This window comes from Microtus pennsylvanicus, chromosome 2 (genome assembly GCF_037038515.1).
Source record: "Microtus pennsylvanicus isolate mMicPen1 chromosome 2, mMicPen1.hap1, whole genome shotgun sequence".
In the NCBI taxonomy this organism is placed as follows: domain Eukaryota; kingdom Metazoa; phylum Chordata; class Mammalia; order Rodentia; family Cricetidae; genus Microtus; species Microtus pennsylvanicus.
In genome coordinates, this window is record NC_134580.1 from 136,608,827 (window position 1) to 136,629,272 (window position 20,446).

A 20,446-nucleotide genomic window follows, 5' to 3' on the forward strand; every position below is an offset into this window, starting at 1 on the left:
GGGTTTGATTGAGGCTGAATTAAATATATAGTTTTAGACTTTACTGGAATATGTAAAGATACTATTTCTGATTGAATCCAGGGGCCATATGACAAGTTTGGTTATAATAATACATTCATTCTAGAGGGGTCACATTAGTTGATCTCCCAGTCAAAAGCCACCATCCACAACTGCCATGTTCATCAGTCATCTTTGACGTCTAGTTTGGGTATGATTTAAAAGATTTAAAGGTGACTTCAGACTGAACACCTGACTGTATAACAGGCCCTAATAGCCCTATTAGAAAATGGTCCAATGAACTCTTTCTGGATTCCTGGGTCATACAACCATGACCAAAATAAAAGTGGTTGTGGTTAATTTGTTCCATAGCAATCACTGTATTGGGTTTCATGGTCTGAGTTGCTGAGGACAATTCACCGGTTTCTTCCTCAAGGAAATAGGTTCCACCAAGATACGAACTCGGATCTCTGGATTTAGAGTCCAGAGCATTAACCATTATACCATGGGAGCTGGTGCATTCAGTGTATTACCAATGTCTTATTTTTTCTCTCTGAAATTGCACTAGCTATGTAGACATTAAATGCGTGAATAATAAAATCTCAAAGACAGATATTGGGGTTCAAACTGAAGATCAGAAAAGCAAAGCAGCCAGCTACTGGCTCTTACCTTGACCTCAGTCTAAAATGGCAATCCTGTTTCCAGAAATCTCAGAATGAGACTGTGTGAGAGCTTTCTCCTCCTGTTTTATATTCCTCTCTAGGGCTGGGTGGGATTAAAGGTGTGCATCACTGCCGCCTGGTTTCTGTGGCAAACTATGTGGCTACTGGAATTAAAGGTGTGTTTCATTGCTGCCTGGTCTTTAAGGCTGACCAGTGTGGCTGTTTTACTTTTCTGATCCTCAGGCAAGCTTTATTTATTAAAACACAAATAAAATGCCACTGCATACATTAGCCAAAACACTAAAAATTATAAATGACATAGGTATGCATGATTTAAAAGGAAATGCTCGTAAATTTTCTTCGTTCTTTGTTATATCCACTATTTGCATGAGCATGCATGGGTAATAACTTTTAATGCTTAATAAGTAAGGATAACAAAACTTATTTACTACAAACACAAGTCCTTGGGATTACCTCCCAGATGTGATTGTCCTCTGTGTGGTATTTCAGCAATTCAGGGTGATGGAGGCTCCCCGATCCTGCAGCTGCACCATCTATAACTTAGAACTTCCTTAGTTGGTTGTTGAGACAGGGTAAGACAGCCAGGAGACACATTCCAGCATAAAACGTGACACATCTGTTCTAATTAAGCTCTTTGGCTAGGACTTGACCTCTGGCCTTAACACATAGGAAGGAAGGAGGGACGGTGAGAAGTGAACACAGGTGCTCTCTATAACACAGTGTCCTGCTGTTATTACTTTGCTCAGGCTATTTAATCAAGAATCAATACTAAATTTTGTGAAATGCTTTTTCAATATTTATTAAGGTAATTCCATATCTTCTTTCTTTTCTTATAGAGTCTTAGTATTGAACTATTTTAAAATTTCTGGCATGCAGTTAGACATGGTACATTTCTTTTGAAAATCAGTTAAATGTAGTCATTACAATTTAACAAAACATTTTATTTATAAATGACTATTCTAGATGTGCTCTCTCTCTGCGTGTGTGTGTGTGTGTGTGTGTGTGTGAGAGAGAGAGAGAGAGAGAGAGAGAGAGAGAGAGAGAGAGAGAGAGAGAGAGAGAGAGAGATTTTGTGTTCTGCTATTTTTGTTCTGTCTTTGGGGAGCTTCCTTCATATGCATTATTTTGGAATAGTGTATCCTTCATAATTTTTTGTTTGAAAGCTTGATCAGGCTCACTTATGAAAGTATCTGCTATCATATATTTAAAGTAAAATTAACAATAAAGCCTTTTTCCTCTGATAATGGACCTCCTTGGATTCTCAGTTGTTGAGTGATTTTGGTAATAACCTTGAATTTCCAAAATCATCCAATCAGTCATGATGTTCACACTTACTATTTAGATATAATATCCTTTAATAAAACTGCACATTTTCTTCTTTTGCTACTATATCCATTTCTGTTTCCTAGTTTTGAATATGTATCTTTTTTTTTATCTTGGTTAGATTTTTCAGCAATTTATTTCATTAGAGACAGTGATAATAAAATCATTCTTAAACTCAATTATCAAATCTGGTGTCTTTTGCATTTGATGTCATGGTCTGGCACTTCCACTGATTCCTCCAAGTGAGCCTCTGCTTTTGAATTCCTGCATCTTTTCACATGTCTGGTGATGCTCTTCTCTTGGTTCCCACTTACAAGGGGAGTACAGAGCCCGCACAGAGTTCCGCATTGCTGGAGAATATCACATAGGAACCAGAAGCAAAGAGAATGTGAATTTGAGATTTGCTATTATCTTTTCTCTGCAAGCTAGGAAAAGGCATGGGACTTAGCAGAGGTGGTGCAATGGACTGGCTCCTGGGCCTCACACACACTGAAGATAATGTATATTTACATTTAGTGTTATATGGGAAATCCATGTCATCACTTACACCTTTACATAATGTCTTCCGTTGTAAGCTGGCTGATCCTTCCCCCATGGTTTGTCATGAGCAGTGTCCTTCTAGGAGGAGACTGGACATAAGTATGGCTGTAGATTCCTGCATGGATTCTGGATCCTGACATTACCCACTCAGCCCCATGCTAACCATCTTATTGTGTGCTATGCCTTACAAAAAAGAGGGTTCCCATAAAGAGCCCCATTACTGTCCTTTTGCTCTCTACTGGAAAGGTCTGTTAACTCTTTACAGCAAAATACAGGGTGGAAGGACTCCTTTTCTCACATCTGAGAAGCAAATCAACTGTGAAATCTATGGTATAAACCCGGGACTGTGTAAAACCCCTTCCAGTTGAGTAGCTTTACACTAACATGAAGTCCATTTTGTCCCTTGATTAAAAGCTTAACTGAACACTTGGCAGCCCTCCATGGGTGTTGGCAGATTATCAGCTGAGAACAGGAGATTGTGCATTGCCTGAACCTAGTTACCCAGATGGTATTTCCCTAAAAGCAAAGCTCGAGACAACATTTATTAATATTTGGAGATATCATTTTGGTATCAAGGATGGCAGGGAAGGTTAAGACAGTGAGGAAGAGAGATAATATAGGACATTAACTCCTCATATATCTGGATGGCATATTAGTGTTAAACGAGCATTCCTGGCATCTGAGAGCACTGGATCATGGTGGAAGGAAGCAAGAGTTATAGAACCTGGTCAAAGAAACCACAGGAGACTTCTCCTGCAGAAAACCTGCAGAGCTTGCTTAGAAATGATCACCACAGCCCTGGTTCTGAGCCAAGTTTGAGAGAACTTGAGTAATGCAGAGTAGGAAGGTGTTTGACTTTCTGTATGTTGCCTAGTACACATGAAGCTGGTATCCCATCTCTCCCTGTCTCTTTCTGGGGTGCTTCAAACAGATAGGAAACATGAAAGTTGCAATCTTCAGCATGCATTGCTGAAGTTCTTCCTGCCATTCTGTATTTTTTCCTGATGTCATCCTTTTCTCTCAGGAAATAGAAATGGACAATGCACCATTTTTTTTGAGTGATCGGGAACATCTGGAACATGCACCTGGGAGGAATGAACCACTGCCTCTTCTTTGCCTTTCTCCTGCCTCTTTTGGGTAGCGAAACTTGATTCAGCACCAACACCTCGTTATGATTCTCATTTCAGTCTCTTGTGTTTTATAATCAGAGGGAAATTCCTCTTGAGGTTACACAATGCTGTGGCTGCCAGGTGTGGTCATAGGTTTGTAGTCTGGACTAAGTATTTGAGAGAAAAGTGGAATAGGATGGAGCCAGTCCTCATTACAACCTCATTACAGTGAGGCCCCATGCCCCTTCCTGCCTTACCTTCATAGAGGGGTGTTGGTGTTTTTGCTTTTGATGCCAGCACATCTGGCTGTTAGACTCCTCACCATTCAAAAGGAGATAGCAAGCCTATTCTTTGCTCAGCTGGCTCTTAAAGGCAGGTTCCAAATTTACCCAACAGCTCAGAATAGCTACTTTCCTGATAATTGTCTGGGATAAAAGCCTCCATCCAGCTCCTGGACACTCAGAGAGAAGAGCACCGTGATGCTCAGAGAGTGGAATGCTCAAGATTCTGTAAGCCGACACCTTGTTTAGGACCGACTTGCCAAGAAATGTGTTGCTGGGCCCCTTCATTTTGGCCCTTCAGTTAAGAGCATTCTAGGAACTGTTCAACGGAATGAGGTCATCAGCCTGCAGAGACTGGGATTGTCCTTGCAGAGATCTTTGTCTGCTAAGGCTGTTGCTGAAGCTATTATTTGTAAAGGAAGTTTCTGACAAAAGCCTTTTTGTCTAGGCTCCGTAGCAGGAATGCTTTTATTGCTTTTATTTATGTTAAGCAACTGACTTAATTTTCTTCTTTGGACATTGTTGGACTAGTTGACCACATTCTTCTTGCTTTGGATGAAAATACCAAATTTTTGGCTCTACCTTAATCAAGGTGTAGATCTTTTGGAATGGCCACCTGTATTTTCTTATCATCTTATCTATTCTACCTTCATTTTATTACACTTTGTTTTCTCCACTTTCTGCATAATTGGCTTTTCTGAATATGAATGGAATGTAAAATTTAGAAAATACAGAAATTTATAAATGAAAATTATTATTTTGTTCCCTGTGATGAAAGATGATTCTGAAAGTTTTTAATGGATTATATACTTAATTTATTGTCTCTATGCATCTCTACTTCTTTTGATATTATTACATCTATCTGGATATGTTTATGGTTAGAATTTGGAATACTTTCCATGAGTTCATATTTTCAGTGCCTGGTCCTCAGCTTGTGGAGCTATTTTGAAGACTGGGGAACCTTTAGAACAGTGGTTCTCAACTTTCCTAATGTTGTGACCCTTTAATACAGTTCTTCATGTTGTTATGACCCCCTAACCATAAAATTATTTCATTGCTACTTCATAACTGTAATTTTGCTACTATTATGAATTACAATGTAAATATCTCATATGCAGGATATCTGATATGTGACCCCAAAGGGATTGTGACCCATAGGTTGAGAAGCACTGATTTAGAAGTTTCAGCCAAGGGACACATGAAGAAAGATGCGCCACTTCTGTCTGCCTCTCCTCAGGGCTAAAGCAGACAGGGAAAGCTATTCTTCAGGGTTAACACTGGCCCCACAGCTGGGATGGTGTCTTTAGTAGACATTGTGGTAACTTTTGGCGTCAATGCACCCAAGCTAGCTTAGCCTCTAGTCCAAGAGCACTGCAAAGACTTCAGGGAAGACAAAAAGGTCTTTATATAAGCACGTGTGCATCAAAAGATGGACACATCTTGCTGTCAAGGAAGAAGAGAAAACGTCCCTGAATATACAATTTGATGCCAAGTACATAGAAAATTACACAAGTATATTTTGCCGAGGAGGATCTGGAATGACTGAACAGTAACAAATGCTTTGAAATGGTAACTTTGTCTTATGCCCTCATTTATGGTTATTTCATTCTGGCAAGCGAGTATGTGTGATTTTTTACAAAAACACTTTTCAAAGGTATTAGCTCTTTGGAAAGAAAGTTATTATGTCCTAAAGTACCTTTGCTATTATATATTATGTATAATTTTTCATCTTTTTAATTTTCTTTTCTCAGTGTCATCTATTACATTTTTGACCCCCAAAGAATAATTATAGCAGGCAGAATGAGTGAGATTAACATGACCAAGGACAGAGTGGCAAGGATAACTAGCTGGCAGGACACCAGGTTTCCCAGTCAGGGCCGAGCTGGCAAGGCCGGGTTTTTAGGCTCCGGAGCTTTGGAGGGTGTCTCAGACAGAGAAGCCCTGCCTCATTGCCAGCGTTGAAGGGAACCAAATGAACCATGGGCTCTAGAGCCATGGCTTATTCAGGTCACACTTGTGTCTGGATACAGCCAAAGAAGTTGGGACTCAGTAAACTCCAAAGAGGAGGATTTTGTTTCTTCTGTTCTGCTAGCAAATGTATAGAATATGCATCAGACTCACAGGTTAGCAGCTTCATCTTTGAGCTGGCTTGTCCCCTTTCCTCCTGGGCTCTTCTCCAAACCCCTCTAATAGCAACATGTGTCCTCCCCGGGAAAGAGAATACTAATAGGTTGTCCAGTGCCAAGTGGTGAACCTTGAAAACATATATACAAGCCACATTATATAGACTCAGGAGGTTATATGTTGAAATATACATGTCTATATACATAAATGTGTGTATACACACACACACATATATATATATATATATATATATATATATATATATATATATATATATATATACATACACACATTAATGTATTAACAACTGATAAAAAAGAGGTCATGGAACTGAAGGAGTGAGGAGGGGTATATGGGAGGATTTAGAGTGTGGAAAGTGAAGGGGAAAATGTTGCAATTAAAATCAATCTCAAAAAACCCTACGCAGTGACTAACTTTGGCTTGTGCTGCAATTGTTAGAGGGCACCCATTAACCACCAGCAACCCAGCATGCTTGTGTATCTTCTAAGTGAAATGAGTGATGCAGGTGATTAGAGATTAACAGGTGAACCAGACACCATTGGTAGGACGGCTAAACTATTTTTTTTTTTTTTTGAAAATTGACGACAGGCCTTTATGAAGAGGAAGAATCACTCTCCTGATGGTATTTCAAAGAGTTCAATTTGCTCACAGGATGCTGCACGCTTGTTTCTTTCCAGCAAAGGCTAGTCAGATGTTGTCTATCATGGACCTGCCATCACCATATGCCCAGGCTAGGTCGCGGGAAACAGATAAGAGGTACATAGAACACGGCCATACCAGCCAATGTGCCTGGCCTTGAGCAGAGCCCCAGGACGGTGAATGTATAAGAGAATTCTGCTGAGTTGGAATCCCAGATGAATGCTATAAAAGGCTTGCATCTCTGAATTTTGTTGCTGGTTATTACGTAGCTGTAGCTAACTGACGGTTTACTACATGAGTAGTTGGCTAACAGGCAGACTCCGAAGTTTTGATGTAGGACCTCAAAGTGTGCATGACTGAGAAGATGGCTCAGTGGGTAAAAGCATTTGCCAGGGAAGCGTGAGAACCTCAGTTTGGATGCCCAGAGCTCACACAAACCCGGATGCAGTGATAGACACATACAATCTCAGTGCACTGATGCAGAGGGGAAGGTGGAGGCAAGAGAATCCCTGGAAGCTCTTGGGCCAGCTATCCTGGCACTTGCAGTGCTGAACAACAGAAGACCACTTCTCAGACAAGGTAAAAGGTGAGGGTTGACCCCCAAGGTTGTCTTTCTGATCTTTACATATTGTTCCCTGGCATGTGAACGCACACACACACACAAGCACTCACAGAGCAACACACTTACAGGGAGACAGAGTGATACTTTAAAAATATTTGCTTAACAAATGTCCCATTGATTCTCAAGCCAGTATTCTGAACCACAGTCAAGGACACGCTGCTTTAAATACTTAAATTACGACCCTTCTACTAGTTCAGTGTACACTTATAGAAAAGTCCCTTGATATTGCTATGCCTCAACTTTCTCATTTGCCTGCCTTGTGTTATGGTTGTAGGGTTAAAGAGGCAAATTAAAATAAATCTAGCTGATAGTAGTATCTTTAATTCTTGTATTTCAATTTGTATCTTCTCATCTCCCCCTCATTCCCAGGAAGACACAAGTGTGAATATCTTAGGAAAACATGAATTTCAGGGTCACAGCTTTATTGTATAGATTTTTTTTAACACAGCCATATTACAAACATTGTCAGGGAACATTTACAAGAATAAATAAGATGGACTTGCAGGTGTAAAAAGATTACACGTCACTTTAATGTACAGTCAAAAAATATATCTGATATTCATTGACCTGACATTATTTACCTTCTGTTTTTTGAAGCTAGAACTGGAAAGAAAAAGGAAAAAAAACAAGAAAACAAAACAAAAAAATCGACAGCACAGTGCTGGCTTTATTTTTTGAAGTTGATTTATTTTGTTTTCTCTTCTCATACGTGCTTTATCTATCAAACACCCAAACTGTACAAGTGCAGGCCACTGGAATTTGTGGAGGCTTCAAATAGTGTGGAGACTTTGGTCTCATGTGATATCATACACCACATGGGTATGAAAATGTCAGCCTTCCTAGTATAGACTGGGGACCTTATGATAGCCCCTGGAGAGCTGTACTGGTAGCCACTAGCCAAGGCAACCATAGAAGCTATGACTGGACCTTTGATTGGCTACTAGGATATAGAGTGGAGAGAGAAGGTAGAATGTGATTTTGAGCCTGATTGCAAATATGAGTTAACCTGGGCTATCCCGAGATCCAGTTGGTGATAAAATGTACGCATTGGGAATGATTATGATCGGGTGTCCACAGAATCACTGTGCTTTTGAAATCTTTTCCTGCAGGCCTTGAGTAGGGACTGAAGGCTGAATCAACCTTTGGAGTTAGCAGGAAGCGAAGTCTTGTTACGACTCCTGCCTGGACCTTTATTGGTTCTGGCTGTCACTGAGAACCTTTATGGCCAGTGAGTCTGGGTGATGGCTGTCCTTCTCAGTAAGCATCAGGTGTATGGCCAAGGAGCTGCTCCCTGTGATTGACAGTAACCATGCGCAGCTAGGGCTGCCTTTTGATTGGAAAGCAGGGGGGCTTCCACCTCCCAAACCAAGCACGACCTGCTTAGCTTATAGTTTGCAGGGATGGGTTCAAACACAACTCTCACTCTGGGAGGATTTGCCCAGCAAAGGCGAAACTGACTTTGAAGTCTATCACAGCAATGCTGCTTCTGCACTTCGCACCAGCAGATGGAGAAGTCCAGCTTCTACTGGGAAGCGTGAAGTGGTTAGCTAGCCTCTCTGGCAGTTGCCAAGTTCTTTCCCACAGGCCCTGTTTCTTCATTCATCTTAGCACCCCTCATAGGAGTCACCAAGGTAGCAAACTCTCCATGACTCTATCCAAGCATCCGCAGTCTTACGAAGATTATGGATACTGGTATCCTGCCTGTCCCTTCAGGAGGGTGACATTTTTCTAGACTAACATGAATATGCACACAAAGCCCTTAGAAATTATTCTCACTGAAGAACCATGACCCACATTAGGTACCCTCCATGGCCCAGATCTCCTACCATTACTTTGCTGTCTAAGATTCCAGGGCCCTTAGGCATCATTCTCTGAACTTTCAAACAGAGTCTTCATTTTACCATCTAGAGAGGTTCTTAGATTCAGAAGGAAGCCTCATTGTTAACCACCTTTCAAAGTCTTTTCTAGTAGATTGTCTTCGATCCCAGTCCTTGACCATCTCCTGTACCAGCTGTGGCGGACCACCACTAAGCTCTTAAGTGGATCCATGCTAGGTAAAAGGGTATCAGGTTTGCGGGGCTATCAATGTGGATGCTGACTCCACCTGTGGGACATCTAATATTCATGAATGGAATTTAGGGGTGAATGTGGTCTTTTGATAGCTTTTCCACCCCTTGTGGACATTGCTAGGAGGTATGCAAGAGGTGGTCTTGGTCTCCATAATACAGTTTATAGCCACTGTCATACAAGAGTCTACCCATGATTACCAAGAAACTCAAAGAGCCTATTCTCATACAGAAAAACGACAGAGATATTTGTGGTGTGTTATGAGGATTAGCTCCACGACCTGCAAATATGTGTCAGAGAAAACTCGAGTTAGATCTATTCCTTTTCTCCCACTCCCACTGTCCACCAACTCTCTCTCTCTCTCTCTCTCTCTCTCTCTCTCTCTCTCTCTCTCTCTCTCTCTTTCTCTCTCTCAGAAAGGATAGGATTTTAAAGGTGACACCATGTTAGGTAAAGGGAAGGCTCTGAGTTTTGTAGTTTTTGATATTTTGATATGTATCTAGGGATGATCTCACACAGGGAACCCACACAAACGAGGCGGAATCTCAGTTGGTCTATGGTTGAATTTACTTTTCCCATTTTTCTGCTATATGTGGCTGTATGTTAGAGCTGGCAAGAGGCTAAGGAGGGCTTCACATTGATTGGTCAATGGGAAAGGCAAGTCAGGGCTTTCAAATGACACTGTTATCTCTCCATTTTATCTTTTGTTTTGCCTATCAGCCTGGGTTAGTGACTCATTCTTAGGTAACTCATCTCAGTTATAACCTATTGACTTTATGGCATTGGATCAACATATTGTTCATGCTTAGCCTTGGATCTAGACATATCTTACGGAACTTGTTTTAGCTTGGTGCTGATGGTCAGCAGGGGTGGCCAGCTACAGGCTAACGAAGGGTGACTTTCTTTATTCTATCCCCCACATCATTTATCACTCAGCTCTACATCCCATAATCATCCTTACTTCTAAGAAGACACTGAGTTTCAATTTGCCTTCCTGTTTTCCTACCCTAGCCTTCCAGATTAACCACGTCTAACCTGGCCAAGGATTTTTCCATGTATTGTTCAGCCTGATAATTTAATGTCCAAAAATGGTGAAGTTGGAGTTCAAATCAAGGGGCAAGCTCTTATCCTACTTACCACGGTGTACCATGCCATAGTGATCTGTCTGTCTTTCCTAGTGGTACCTGTTCGGAGTGCTGGATGTTATAGGAACCCAAGGATTGTATAGAGCTAAGCAAATGGTGTTTAAGATTCCAAATGTTTGTATGACATATATCCTAAGATTTGCCCACATCAAAAGCCATAGGACTCTACTAAGACAACAGGCACTTCCCAATAGTCAAGGATCTTCTGAGTAAGGCTACATCTTGTTTCTCCTTTGTCTGTTGGCTTTTGTGGGCTCAAGCTTCACCATGCCTGGTAGGTAAGTCCTCATTATTCTGGTTTCTCAATAGGTACCTTGCAGAACCTTCTGCAAGAAGAAGAGACCTAAGCTGAATGTCAGGAGCAGTGCAGTCAGGATATGCACACAGCAATGAGTGTGCCTAGGGGAGTATAAGTTGATGTGAACTTGAGTGAGAACTGACCTTGGAAGTAAGAAACAAGACTAGGTGCTGTACCTTGGATAGAGATATCATTCTCCGAGGTCCATCAGAGAGATGTATGAGACAAAGGGCAGATTTAAAAAATATATATTTATGCAGTCATATTTAAACTACAGAGAATAAATTAGCAAATGGAATTCAAATATGTTATGAATGTAAAACATGAGGCTCTAAAGGAATTTGAAGCTGACCATTGTCCTCACTGGGATTTATCACTATTTACTGAGTCATTGGTTTCACTCTTGTTTCTGTTGTTAGGAGTGGGAAAATCCCAGATACCATGGTGCAAGAATATTGTCTCTGTGCTCAGAAAACCAGGTAAAATTTGCTTATATAGGTAAGTGAGTTCTTTCTCTAGATTTTTTTCCCTTGCCAGTAAAGTAGTGATTGCCACAGTCACAGACACTTCAGAAGTGTTGGAAGAGTGAACTCATGGTTTAGAGTCTACAGTAGAGTCTGCTGGTTCCACAGAGTAGGTGACATTGACTGCTCAGCCCCACAGTGAGGGGAAATACCTGAAGCAAGTGGCCTCTTCCATTCCTATAAAAAGGGCTGTGCTATGGCTGTCTAGTGGCTGACAGGCCCCTACCTCCTCCATGATAATCCTATCAGTACGATAATATGATGTTGAGATGCAGCTGTGGTCCAACCTGAAGCCATGTAGGCCATAAACACACCCAAGTGAGGACAGTTGATCGTATCTCATTTATATCTTACACCTTCTCCATTTATATTCCAATAGAGACCAATAGGAAGATCTTGCTAAGCGAGGATTCTCTTTGGTACCCTTTCTTTGCCCATGTAAAGATGAGCTCATTCTATAATAGAAATGAGACGAGACTCTTGGAAGGTGGATTTCCCTGGGAGGTTTCCTGGGAGAAAAAACCTTATAAATTCCTTAGTACCATCTTCATTTCATCTAAGCCCTTCTGCATGTTTCCCACATGAATCTGAAGAATCTCATTTCTGTCCATGTGCCTCATTTTCTTTTTGTGCACACTGGCCTAAGACCATTTTCTTTGAGGGTGACTGGGTTATGAGAAAATAAGGGGATGGGCTAACTCTTGGAGAGTTCCCTCAGCATGGCCTGAATTTTCACACATTTCTTTCCCCCTGAACTTACTCTTCAAATTCCCATCGTTTGAAATGATAGAGACCACTGTCATCTTTATCCTTCAGCTCTTTCACCTCTTCCTCAGCAGAATGAATTCTAGGATTTCTATGAAATAATCCTTCCTCTGCCCGCTTCCTGTTGGGACTGTCCAAGATCTGAGGAAATAGCATGCACCATGCTAATTGGTTATGCTATGGACTCCTGCAGGCTATAGGGAAGTCCATTTGGAATAGAAGACAAGAGCCACAGGAAAACAGAAGGACCAGTAGGGGCTGGGGCCTGCGGATAGACTCAAATCTACCTGGTAAGAGGCCCATCAAAGGAGAAGAATGAATCATGGGACCCCTTCGCTTGCCTTTGCTTTGAGATATTTTCTTTTGAACCTCTAAAGTGACAGCCTTCCTTGATCAGGTCTGGTGTTCTTGGACTTCTAGACAGCTCCTGGGCTCATGCCAATGGAAGTTGACTTCCTGGTTTCCTTTCATATCTTGTCCTTGTAGGTTTAGAGGTCAGGGTTGTTGACCCTGCTCCATGGTAGAGCAGAGACCTGGTGTTTTACACAAGAGCTGAGTTTCATGATCCAGTCCATATTTGTTCCAGCAACAAAATAATGAACACACGCACACACACACACACACACACACACACACACACACACACACACACCTTACGCACAGGTAACATTAAAAGCACACACTGAGGAGGATGTTTTCACAGTGTCTGATGAAAGGAAAAGATGCTGTACTACTGGTCCAGAGGACCTTCTCTCAAACCAAGCTGAGTGCATCACTGTTGAGCTCTGCCAGCTTCTTGTTGCCTGCTGGGCGATGACCGTGCTCTTTACATTTCCTCCCTGGCTCTGGCTACCTTCCTGCTATTATCCCTGTCGTGCTCTATTCTAGCTGGGCAGACCTCTCACCATCTGTCCCTCCTGATACTTTCTCACTTCTCTTTACCATTGTGCACATTAACCCCCTTGGCTTGACTTTCCCTTTTTTCTGTTCTGTCTGTTGAGACCCAGCTGGAATGGGTGTTGCTAGGCAGAGTGAGTTACTCTCATGTCTAGGCTCATTGAACGCTTGTATGTTCCACTATTACAATGTGGCTCAACTTTCCTAGTATACAGGGAGCCGGAAGGGCAAGATGCGTACCTTATTGGATTCTGTGTCCCTCATACTTTGTGGCTAAATCAGTCTGCAAGATAGACCTTTCTAGACCCCTGGCTATTAAGGCTGTCAAATATTGTGGCTCAGCCCAGGCTAGAGAGATTCCCAGGCTGGCTCCCTTGTACCCTGAGGGAACATGAGAATTGTTTTTAGCAATGAAGAAATTAGATAAGATTAGCTTTCCCGGGGAACTGGGAATGAGTTAATAAAAATATTTCTGAAAGTTTGGGCTACCGAGAAGAACTGGTAGCAGAAAGAAAGAATTAAATTTTCTGCTCATGGCCTTCTCTCTCTGCTCAGAAGTTTCTGGCCTTATTTTTCTTCCATTAAATAACTGCGTGGCTGAGAAAGCATGAAGAAAATGGCAGGGAGGTTTCATTGCCATCACCTGTCTTTTTGAATCCCGAATTCCATCACTGAAGAAGGTGCTCGGGTTCCTTCAATTACAAAATGGAGGTGATGCAAACCCTTTCCAGGGGTGCAATGAGACGTCATATGGGAGGGGATAAGTATGGCACTTGGCTTGCGGCAAAGCTTCACCAATGTTTCCCTTTTCTGAATTTACTCATGCTTTGGGCAAGACTAAGAATTCCAGGAGCTAAACCTGCTTAATGTATTAGAAACCAGCCTGGGGGCCACAGTAGCCATTTTCAAAACAGCAGCTGGATTTCTTTAGGAAAGTGTTCAGATTTGGAGAGACAAATTATAAAGCTATTTCTGTATTTCCCCCCCACATCAGAGACCAATCCCCGGAGGACCACCTCACTTCTTCAACGGCTGTGTCATCAGTGGGACTTTTCAAGGGAATGGCCAGGAATCATGATAAGCCCAAGAAATGTATCTTATAGCCACACTAAAACTACCATCCTCCCTTTTGCTTTTCTTCCTTTTTTTTCTGACATAAGAGAATGCAGGATTTATATTCTCAAATGGTTTCTTTACACATGTACTTGGGAGAACAATCAAAGCTTTTCTTGTTTGTTTTTCATACAGAAAGTACCACCTAGGGAGCACAGGGTTATACCATACAGGCCAGTCAGAACCTGCCCAGGAGAGTGGCCCTTTCTACAAAGATAAAAAGGTACTGCAACATTTCCTATGAATCCTCCTTCCCGACAGACTATGGAAAAGCAAAGGAAACCCTTGCCCAAATATGACGTGGAAATAGCTGGTTGGCCAGGAGAATACAGAAGGTCAGGTCTTGGCTGGAGATGGTAGTCATGAGTCAAACCCAGCATAGGTTAGGTGTGAAATGAAGAGGACCCCTGATATGGTCTAGGGGTTATCCAGAAGTCACACTGATACAGACTGGCAAGTGTCTCATGCCAGAGACCCTTGTAGGAGACTGTAGAACCCAATAACCCAGTGATCCCCAAACTATTGTCTTTTGTAAGATAGAATGGAGAAGAACTTCCACCCCCAGTCCTCCTAAGGACAGCAAGGGAAGGGCTGGCCAGCTCCCCATACCCCAGCACCCGCACAGTCAGCTCGTCATGAGATTGACAAACTCAGAAAGAACAAAAGCAAGAGGTCTGGGGACCGGAAGTCCAGGGCCTTGCTTGAGTGTAAACTTCTGTGGATCCCATGTCATCAGGTGTAGAAGGGAAGCTCGGGCCCCATCACAGCAGCATCTCCCACAGCTACAGAAGACCCGCCAGAAGCTGCAGAGCCCACAGCAGAGCACGAGACCACCAGTCTTCTTCTAGGAGTCGGGCAGGTGTGCCACCTCCGAACTCCTGAGACCAGTCATCGTCAGTCATAGAAAAAGAGGGTCAGCTGCAACAAACAGCCTCTGGACTCTGGCAGGTTTCCCATCCAACTGGGCTAAAAGGAGCTTAAATATTCCAGCGCCACCTCATATACAAATTTATACTGTTCCTGAGAGGAGGAGAAGGGAGATGGAGACAAGAGAGAGATAGAAAATAAAAGAATGCATTAGATTAGAGAGGTAGGTTTTGGAGAAAACTGTCTGCACACACACTAAACATCAAATAGAAATAATCCATATTCCATATCCAGACAACCTTCAGCATCCAGACTGATGCCTGCTTCTACTCACGCTTCCCAGATTGTCCATCTGAGATCATGCCCTTTCAATTACTACATTGCACACCAAGGCAGAACATGCAAGGGTATTATATATTGAAAATGAAGATTCTGATTGAGCCAGTTTGGGATGGGGCTCAAGATTCCCCCTTCTTCACAAACTCCCAGGTGTTGCTGCTTCTACCAGTCTCTGGACCACATTGAGCAGCTATAAAGACACTTACAGTCAAATTCCTTGATGGGTTGTCTCCACCATTGTACCAGATCTTAACATCTGGACTCTTGCCTTCCCACTAGCTTTACTATCCTTTCTCCAAAGCATCCCAGTTTAATGCTTTATATTGTAAAGTATTAGTGTAAGTGAGTTAGAATAGGCTTGGGCTGAACTGAAAACCTAATTTACAGGTTACTATTTTAGAATCCTTCCTTGAAGTCCGAATTAGTGACATTTTAAGGAGCAGGCAGAAAGCAAAACCAAGTAAGTGGACTGGGATTACTCTTTAGATTGCCCTGCAGGAAAGAGAAGTTGGTGGTGTTGGAAAGACACAGGAAAAGTGGCAGTATCATCCAGGAGAATAGACTACAGGTATTCAAATAAGACCCAGTTGTTGGGGGTGTGTCCTGTTTACGGACACATATTTTTTTTCAGGTCCTGGGAACAGAAAGACTTTGGCTGTTGGACCATGGTTGTTGGCAGCTCACCAGTGTCTCCACCATGTTGGACTTGTTGTTGCGCAGAGTTTTCACGATGTGGAACACGTCGATGATGTTCTGCTGTTGGATCATCTCGCACACACTGCAGATGGCACAGAAGGTTCCGCTGCGGCCGCCTCCATTTCTAAACCAGAGTGAATGGGTGAGCAAATCCCCAGGACCCCCTACTCAGATACATGTTGATCCTAACGCTGCATCGTGGGAGCAAGGAGTAGTTGTCCTAGCAGATGTGTGAGCAGACAACCATAGAAACTTGAGTTGACGGGCAGTGGTGGCACACGCCTTTAATCCCAGCACTAGGGAGGCAGAGGCAGGCGGATCTCTGTGAGTTCAAGGACCAGCCTGGTCTACAAGAGCTAGTTCCAGGACAGTCTCCAAAACCACAGAGAAACCCTGTCTCGAAAAACCAAAAAAAAAAAAAAAAAAAGAAAAAAGAAAAAAGGAAAAAAAAGAAACTTGAGTTGAGTCATGGGTTTTGGGTTAAATCTCACTGGGGCTCTGAATCCTCTTTGACCTTGGGAAAGGCACTTCTTGGTTTGTGTCCTGAGTTCCCCATTTATTTATTAGAGATGTTAGACTATGTGACCTTTGAGTGTTTAGTTAGAATGATGTCTGTTTGGCTCTGTGAGCATTTTATAATCATTCCAGGAACACTATTCTACATTCTCAGGGCAGGATGGTATTGTGTCTTTGTACATTTGGTACCTACATCCATGCCCAAAAGGATGCTCTACCAGACATCCACTGAAAACAATGGAAGTCACTAGGAAGTTTTATTACTATTTCTCTCTATCTTCTAATAAAGACAACAGTAATTTTTGAGTCTTGGGATAGCTACCCCTGACTTTGGGCTGTGGTCTTGGAACATTGGCTTGGTATATCTGAAACACCAGACTAATTCCATGGTTCTCCTTATAAATCTTGTTTAAATAGGGTCCTGCTTGTCTTGGGAATAGGAACTGAGCATTCTTGGAATGGTCATCCTCAGTTGCTCCTTCTTTCTGAAGCTCCATAAATTACCCTTATGGAAACAAGCCTCTTCAGGAACCTACCTGATTCTGAATTCCTGGGCGAGCTGCCAAAGGCAGCTAATGATTTCATGTAATGGTCTGTGTCTAAGGAACATCTGGGCAGAAATGAAGGCACTTAGTCAATCTCCCAGATGTTTCACCTACAGGAAGCCTAACAACCAGATGTTTCAAATACTCAAAACCATCCTCCCTTAACTGGTGGGTGCTTGTATTTCAGTGACTGTCATGATGCCTGGGGACCCCAAGGTTGTCCAGTTCTCTACTAGTAGGATGACACACTTGTGCTGGTCACCTCGAACAGGTGAGACATGGGTGAAAACAAGCAAAAAACCCCAACCAACCAAAGAAACCACTCCTGCCCCCATAGACGAGGAAATAAAAACACTGGAGTGTAGGAAGCCTTCCCAGCAAGGTTTAGTATCTTTTGAAATAGAACATAGGACCAAGAGGATGAAGGAAAAAAGATGCATCATCTTAGGGCTTCATGGGAGTCCTGAGGAGTGGACATTGTCCTGTGCTAATGAGGGGGCACCTGATGTGTTGGAAGGAACTGGAGGGAGCCAGGGTTGGAAAACAGCCTCTAGTTTCTGTGATATATAGTTAGAGACAGCTTGGCATGTCTGACATCGTCCATCACCCTGAGAAGATACACCACACAGTATCTTCCTGGAGTCCGTGCAGAACTGTATCCTTATATAGAAGTTTCTACAGGTGGGAGCTTTTCAGCTCTGAGTGCGCACATGTGTATTTAACCTGCTCTAAGCTCTGACCTTCCTGACACATATGAACCACCTATCTGGAAGAAAGTGAACAATTAGCGACTTTGGAAAAGACAACTCAATTCTGAAGCCAATAAAAGATAATTAATGCCTCCACTCACACCAGAAATAATTATTCTGACAAGAAGATAAAAGCATGGTTCAGATGTTCTGCAATACAGGATTTTTTAAAAGAGGAAGGCCTTTTAGTCATTTCTCTCCAAAATGATGCTCTAACAAGTTGGCGGTTGTAGATAGCCTGCATACATCTCTTATGGCTGCAGATTGTGTATAGGTCTGAACTCTTCATAGAACTCTGCCTCATGGTAGACTCTGTGACATCTTAAGGAATTGTACTCACGTATTTTCTGCTATGGCATTTGTAAATCTCTCTGTTGGCAGATATATTATTCTCTTCTAAATGCTTCATGCGTGAGAACTACAGGCTCTAAACATGATCTACTTCAACATACCCAAATGGACAGATGGGAAAACAAAGGTAACATAATTAAGTACTTTTTAAATTTATTTTATTTTTGATGATGTAGTTAGCCAGCCACAATCCTTGAGCCCCAAGGATCTTGATCTCTGCTTAGCAGAATGTCATGGGGCCCATTGTACTGAGCTGTACCTATCCCAAAACAGAAAGCAAAGATCATTCCAGTGGCTAGTCTTAAGCTCACTGTACCTCTTGGGGTGCACAGATTCCAGGGCTTTGAAAAATCTATCTGCTGGAGTAGTGTCTTCCTTTCAGGCTCTCTGTGTCCCTGTTTCTACTAAGCACAAGGTAAGAGATACCCCAGGAGGCTGACACCGTGAGCAAGTCCAAGCCAACCTCATATTGTCCAAGAGGTCCCCATCCTGCATGCTCTTCATCCTCCCTCTTCTTAGATGCAGTGTGGGACAGCAGACAGTACACCAGCTCGCTTAATTGAGTTCCTCTTGCTCTTTTCCCTTACCCATCTATGCTTTTAGTTTGCTTACTGCAAAATGATAGTATCTGCCTCGCGGATGGGATGAGGTGATTCATTTTAAATGCCCGACTAAATTTTAAATCAAGCTAATATAGTACCATCCTTTTTCTTTTCCTTGAGGAAATAACACAAGGGAGCTCTGGTCAGTGGGACCCATTTTATCCCAAGCTTTCTTGTACCTAGTAGAATGGTGCACACACCTCCTTTTAGACAGTGGAACTCACTTCTGTATTGGGAGCACCGGGAAGTGGTCTGCCTATCGTATTTCACTTTAGCGATATGTCATACAAAAATAGTTTAGAAAAACTGGCACCTCAGTTTATTAAAGGACTATAATTCCTTTGAATTAATTAATTAATTAATTATATTATAAAGAATGTTGATATGATGCAACCAGAAACAATTTCCAATAATCTGTCACCCATCGCTACACTGCTCTGGAGACGTCTCTGTGGTACTCACAGGCAGTGGACCACAGTGCGTCCCTCTCTCCCATCGTACTGCTCTTGCCACTTCTCCAGCCGTCGGACCACTTTGAGTAGAGAGCGCTTGGAAGGGGGTGTGTCCCGGTATGCAGGCCAGCCAATATACTGGAGGTGCTGGACAATACGGTACCCATCCTGTGGCTGAGAATAAGCATTGTTTAGGGCTCTTCTGCTGGGGATGTCTGGGGATACAAGCCTTTCAGATTCCCTGGGGGCTGTAATAGAGTAGAAATCAGGCAGAGTGGGGGCCTTAGCGGTGCCATTATGGGCACGGAGTGTCTTTATACGTAATGTCATCCCCTTGTGCATGCTGCTTAAATTCTCTACACCTTGAAAAGTCCTGCCAATCTTCAAACTCAATTCAGATGTTCCTTTCTTTAGGAACACTTTTCTTGTTCTGCCAAGTATAATTCTTTCTCTTTGAAGGTCATTTGTTGGGGTATATTTGATTTCTCTTTGGTAGTAAACTGAGGGCAGAGACCGAGTACCGTTGTTGGGATCAATTGGAGTCCTGCCCTTCAGCTTCTCTTCCCTGCTAGAGCTTTCTAATTGAAGTTACTAAAAGCTGTGCCTTGCCTAGAGGATCAGAGGATGGGATTTTCACCTGTTGGCCATTGACTGCTGGGGATTTAAGCCTCCATGGTGCTATTAAAGAAGAGCTTTGTATCAGTGACTGGAGGTCCGTGTGTCTGTCTCTCTCTGTGTGTGTTTCCTCAACCTCCAGCCCCTTACCCAAAGCTCGCGAACTGGATTCTAGCGCATAGAGTGCAGATCCACCATTCTCCGAGCTTTCAGTGAAGAGCAAGAGTAGTTAGCCATTGTTTCACGAATTTTTAATGTGCTCTCCCACCCAGAATTCAACCAGTAAGTATCCCTTTGTAAGCAAGTCTCTGTGGTCCATGTCAATGTTAGTAGGAACTGGTCTGAAGCTCCTAAGATCCAAACGAGGGGTACCAGTGCAGTGTGCCAGAGTGCTGAAGAGCTAATGTCTGGGAAGTTTTGTCTACATGGCTGCTAGAGTGTCGGGAAATAGGCAGCTGGCAGGCTGGATGCCGCTCTGAACATCTATTCTGTGCTACAGCCATTGCTGGGTCTGGAGTAGGAATCAGCAGAGACATCACTTCCCTAAGGAAGAGCTTATCAGGAGG

The 20,446-nt window shown here is 42.6% G+C and overlaps 1 protein-coding gene across 13 annotated transcripts in view; it reads right to left on the bottom strand.

The window, feature by feature from the left end:
• Window positions 1–7,740: 7,740 nt before the first annotated feature.
• Ptprt (protein tyrosine phosphatase receptor type T) overlaps window positions 7,741–20,446 on the bottom strand; it is a 1,058,455-nt gene continuing 1,045,749 nt past the window's right edge. For all 13 annotated transcript variants that reach the window (XM_075962946.1, XM_075962941.1, XM_075962945.1 and 10 more), the window contains 3 exons: window positions 19,276–19,439; window positions 16,039–16,174; window positions 7,741–15,168 (listed from right to left, as the gene is read on the bottom strand). In XM_075962946.1, coding sequence (XP_075819061.1) covers window positions 15,115–15,168; window positions 16,039–16,174; window positions 19,276–19,439 — 354 coding nt within the window. In that variant the 3' untranslated portion in view covers window positions 7,741–15,114. The remainder of the gene's footprint in view (window positions 15,169–16,038; window positions 16,175–19,275; window positions 19,440–20,446) is intronic.